The sequence below is a fragment of the Acanthisitta chloris genome, unplaced genomic scaffold (assembly GCF_000695815.1).
Source record: "Acanthisitta chloris isolate BGI_N310 unplaced genomic scaffold, ASM69581v1 scaffold12115, whole genome shotgun sequence".
NCBI classification, from domain to species: domain Eukaryota; kingdom Metazoa; phylum Chordata; class Aves; order Passeriformes; family Acanthisittidae; genus Acanthisitta; species Acanthisitta chloris.
In genome coordinates this window covers 31843-34800 of record NW_008672146.1, presented here as the reverse complement: position 1 = coordinate 34800, position 2958 = coordinate 31843, and the positions used below count along the sequence as shown (strand labels likewise).

Genomic DNA, 2958 nt, shown 5'->3' with positions numbered 1-2958 from the left:
ATCTTTGCTGTTCCTGAGCCAAAACAGTAGTGAAACTCATTAAAATGCAGCAGTTTATCCTGAAGCAGTTGCTTCAGCATCATCAGGCAGATTGCTTGGAGCTCCCTCCCACAACTGGCATAATTTTGGGTGAGGGTGTTCAGCAAACAGGGATAGTTTTGGGTGAGGGTGTTGAGCAAACAGGGCTGTTCCTGGCCAAGACACTGAGAGGCAGGTGTGCCTCACTCCACAGCTTCCAGGGTGGGTTTTATTTCCAACTAAGCTGTTGTAAAGGAAAGAATTCACTTCTCCAGAGATAAACCTGTGAGTAGTCTGCAGATTTCCACTTTGAAGAAGCCCAAGTGTTGTTTGCAGAGGGTGCTCAGCTATTCTACACTGCTGCAGACCTGGAGGTGTGTTTTGTTCCCCAAAAGTGCTCTGGAAATGAGGGTGACATTGGAAGAAACCCAAGATTTCAATACGCTACTATAATGACAGGAGACCACAAGAGGAGAATGAGAGAATAATCACAGTCCTCCCATCCTGAAAGAATTTAAAATTCCCACAGCTTTTTCTTTAAGTGATAATCTCCTTATCAGGAAGGAGTGATAAGGGCTGGTGAGTCAGGAGCACCAAGGCAACCCAAGGCTGCAGGAATTGTGCTTTAATACATGGATCTTAGGGAATAACACCAACTTCTCTCTCATTTCCAGGAGCTGTTGATGTGAACCAGACCCTGGTGTCCCAGCTGGGTTGCTGAGCACTGTGGTGGTCCCTGGAGGTGCTGCTCTTTGGATCAGTCCCTGTCCTTAGTGCCTGGCCTGGAATCCAGCAGCATCCATTTGGGTGCTGTATGCAATCCTGGACATTCTGGACACGATGGGGATTGGCAAGAACACCACCTCGAAATCAGTGGAGGCAGGAGGCTCCACAGAAGGCAAATATGAGGATGAATCCAAACATCCCACCTTTTTCACCCTGCCTGTAAGTAGCACATTCCAGTACTACACAGTCAAACCCAGTGTGAATCAGTTAATGACACAGTCAAGCCCAGTGTGAATCAGTTAATGATGTTCTAATCGTGTTGTACAAGACCTTGATTTCCACCAGCAGCTTTGTTGTTTTTTTTTTTTTGTTTTTTTTTGTTTTTTTGTTTTTTTTGTTTTTTTTTTTTTTGCCATTTTGCTGACCTCTTTTGCCTCTGAGTAGTGTTGCTGTATAAACACAGCCAGTGCTGCTGTCTGGGGTTATTTCATGTGCTCCTAGGACATGCAGCACCTCAGGCACTGCATGATTAGAGCAATTAGCTGTCCTATTGCAGCATGCAGCAGCCTCTGGTGTAGAACCATGGAATCACTGAGGTTGGAAAAGAGCCCCAAGTTCAACCTTTGGCTGAATCCCACTACTAAACCCTGTCACAAAGTGCCACATGTGCTTGTTTTTGAACACTTGCAGGGATGGTGACTCCACCTTGTGTTTCTCTTTTGGTTGTGTTTTTAAGGTTGTGATAAATGGTGGAGCAACATCCAGTGGTGACCAGGATACAGAAGACACAGAGTTGATGGCCATCTATACTACAGAAAATGGCATTGCAGAAAAGGTATGTGGTGGTTCCCTTCTGGGTCAGAACTCACTCTTGCTTTCAGTTCACTGTTTGGCCACAGCAGCCTCAGTGGGCTGAGAGGTTTCCTGCTCCCAGCAGATGTGCTGACCTGCAGATTCAGATCAGGCTGGGGGGAGTTCTGGCCTCATGACTCCTCTGGTCACACAGTTTGGTTGCAGAACACAGAGCATGACTCAGGAAGTGTCAGAAACAGTTAATGCACTTTGCCCTGGCACCAAAATTCAGAATATGCAATTTCTTGATTTCTTCATTTCCATTGGCCTTTTGCATGGTTTCCCTGGGAAGGTCATTGTGCTCTGGTCTCAGTTCTGTAGTCAAGGAAACTGGTGGTGTTGAGCACCTTCAAAAGTGGGACCTTTCCCACTTTCTTTCCCAATTTCTTCCAAGCTCTAACCTCATAAGCTTAATTTTTCTAGCTCTTTTTCCAAGTAGGGGCTGCTTGTTATCACTAAGTGACAGCTCTGTGAGTGAACTTCTGGTCATAAAAGCCCTTGAACATTTTTCCTTAGGATAATGATGACTCAGCTATTCAGGAAGACCCCGCTGAGGCCTCAAAACAGACCAGTTTGGGTGTGATTTTTCCAGCTTTGCTCTCCATTCCATCATTCCCCAAGCCTGTTTGGTAGTAACCCTGCAAGCTGAGGTGGTGTGAATCTGAGCTTTTGTCTAAAATAAGGACGAGGCTTATGGTGGCTGAGGTGGTGTGAATCTGAGCTTTTGCCTAAAATAAGGATGAGGCTTATGGTAAATCTGAGCAGCAACTTCTGAGATGTTTATGTCAAACTGACTCTGTGCCTTAGCTGTGAAAAGCCTTAACTTGACCAGTTTTTTCATATGTCCTCACTGAAACAAGAAAAAAACTCTTGTGATTCCAGACAGGAGCATCATGAGCATCTGAGGCTCATCTGCCAGAGGTTTTTTTGGTGCTGCATTTGTGTGTCTGTGATGGCTGAGTTTTGGAGCATGCTCAGACTAGTGAGAGACAATCTGATAAAGCCTTGAGCAAAAGGTGTTTGGCTGAAATTGTGCAACCCAGATAAATGATCTCGAGACACTGAGGCATGTCTCCATGGCCTGCTTTCCCCAAACATGGATTTTTCTCCCTTCCAGGGAAGAAATAAGACAAACAAGTGATGCACAACACAGTTACTGTCCCATGGGTGACTTGGCCCCCACCATGTCCCCCAGCAGTGACCAGCAGCTCCAGCCAAATCCCCCAGTTTGTATCCCAGGCAGGACGTTCTGTGGCCTGGAACATCCCTTTGGCTAGTTCAGCTCAGTTGTCCTGGCTCTGCACCCTCCCAGCTCCTAGTGCAGCTCCTCACTGGCAGGGCATGAGGTGCTGAGAAGTTCCT

General features: G+C 46.3%; 1 protein-coding gene across 1 annotated transcript in view; it reads left to right on the top strand.

Annotated features, from left to right (window-relative positions):
- Positions 1–719: 719 nt before the first annotated feature.
- The window catches only part of SLC23A2 (solute carrier family 23 (ascorbic acid transporter), member 2), a 26173-nt gene continuing 23934 nt past the window's right edge, over positions 720–2958 (top strand). The window contains exons 1-2 of the mRNA XM_009074407.1: positions 720–963; positions 1481–1579. Coding sequence (XP_009072655.1) covers positions 859–963; positions 1481–1579 — 204 coding nt within the window. The 5' untranslated portion in view covers positions 720–858. The remainder of the gene's footprint in view (positions 964–1480; positions 1580–2958) is intronic.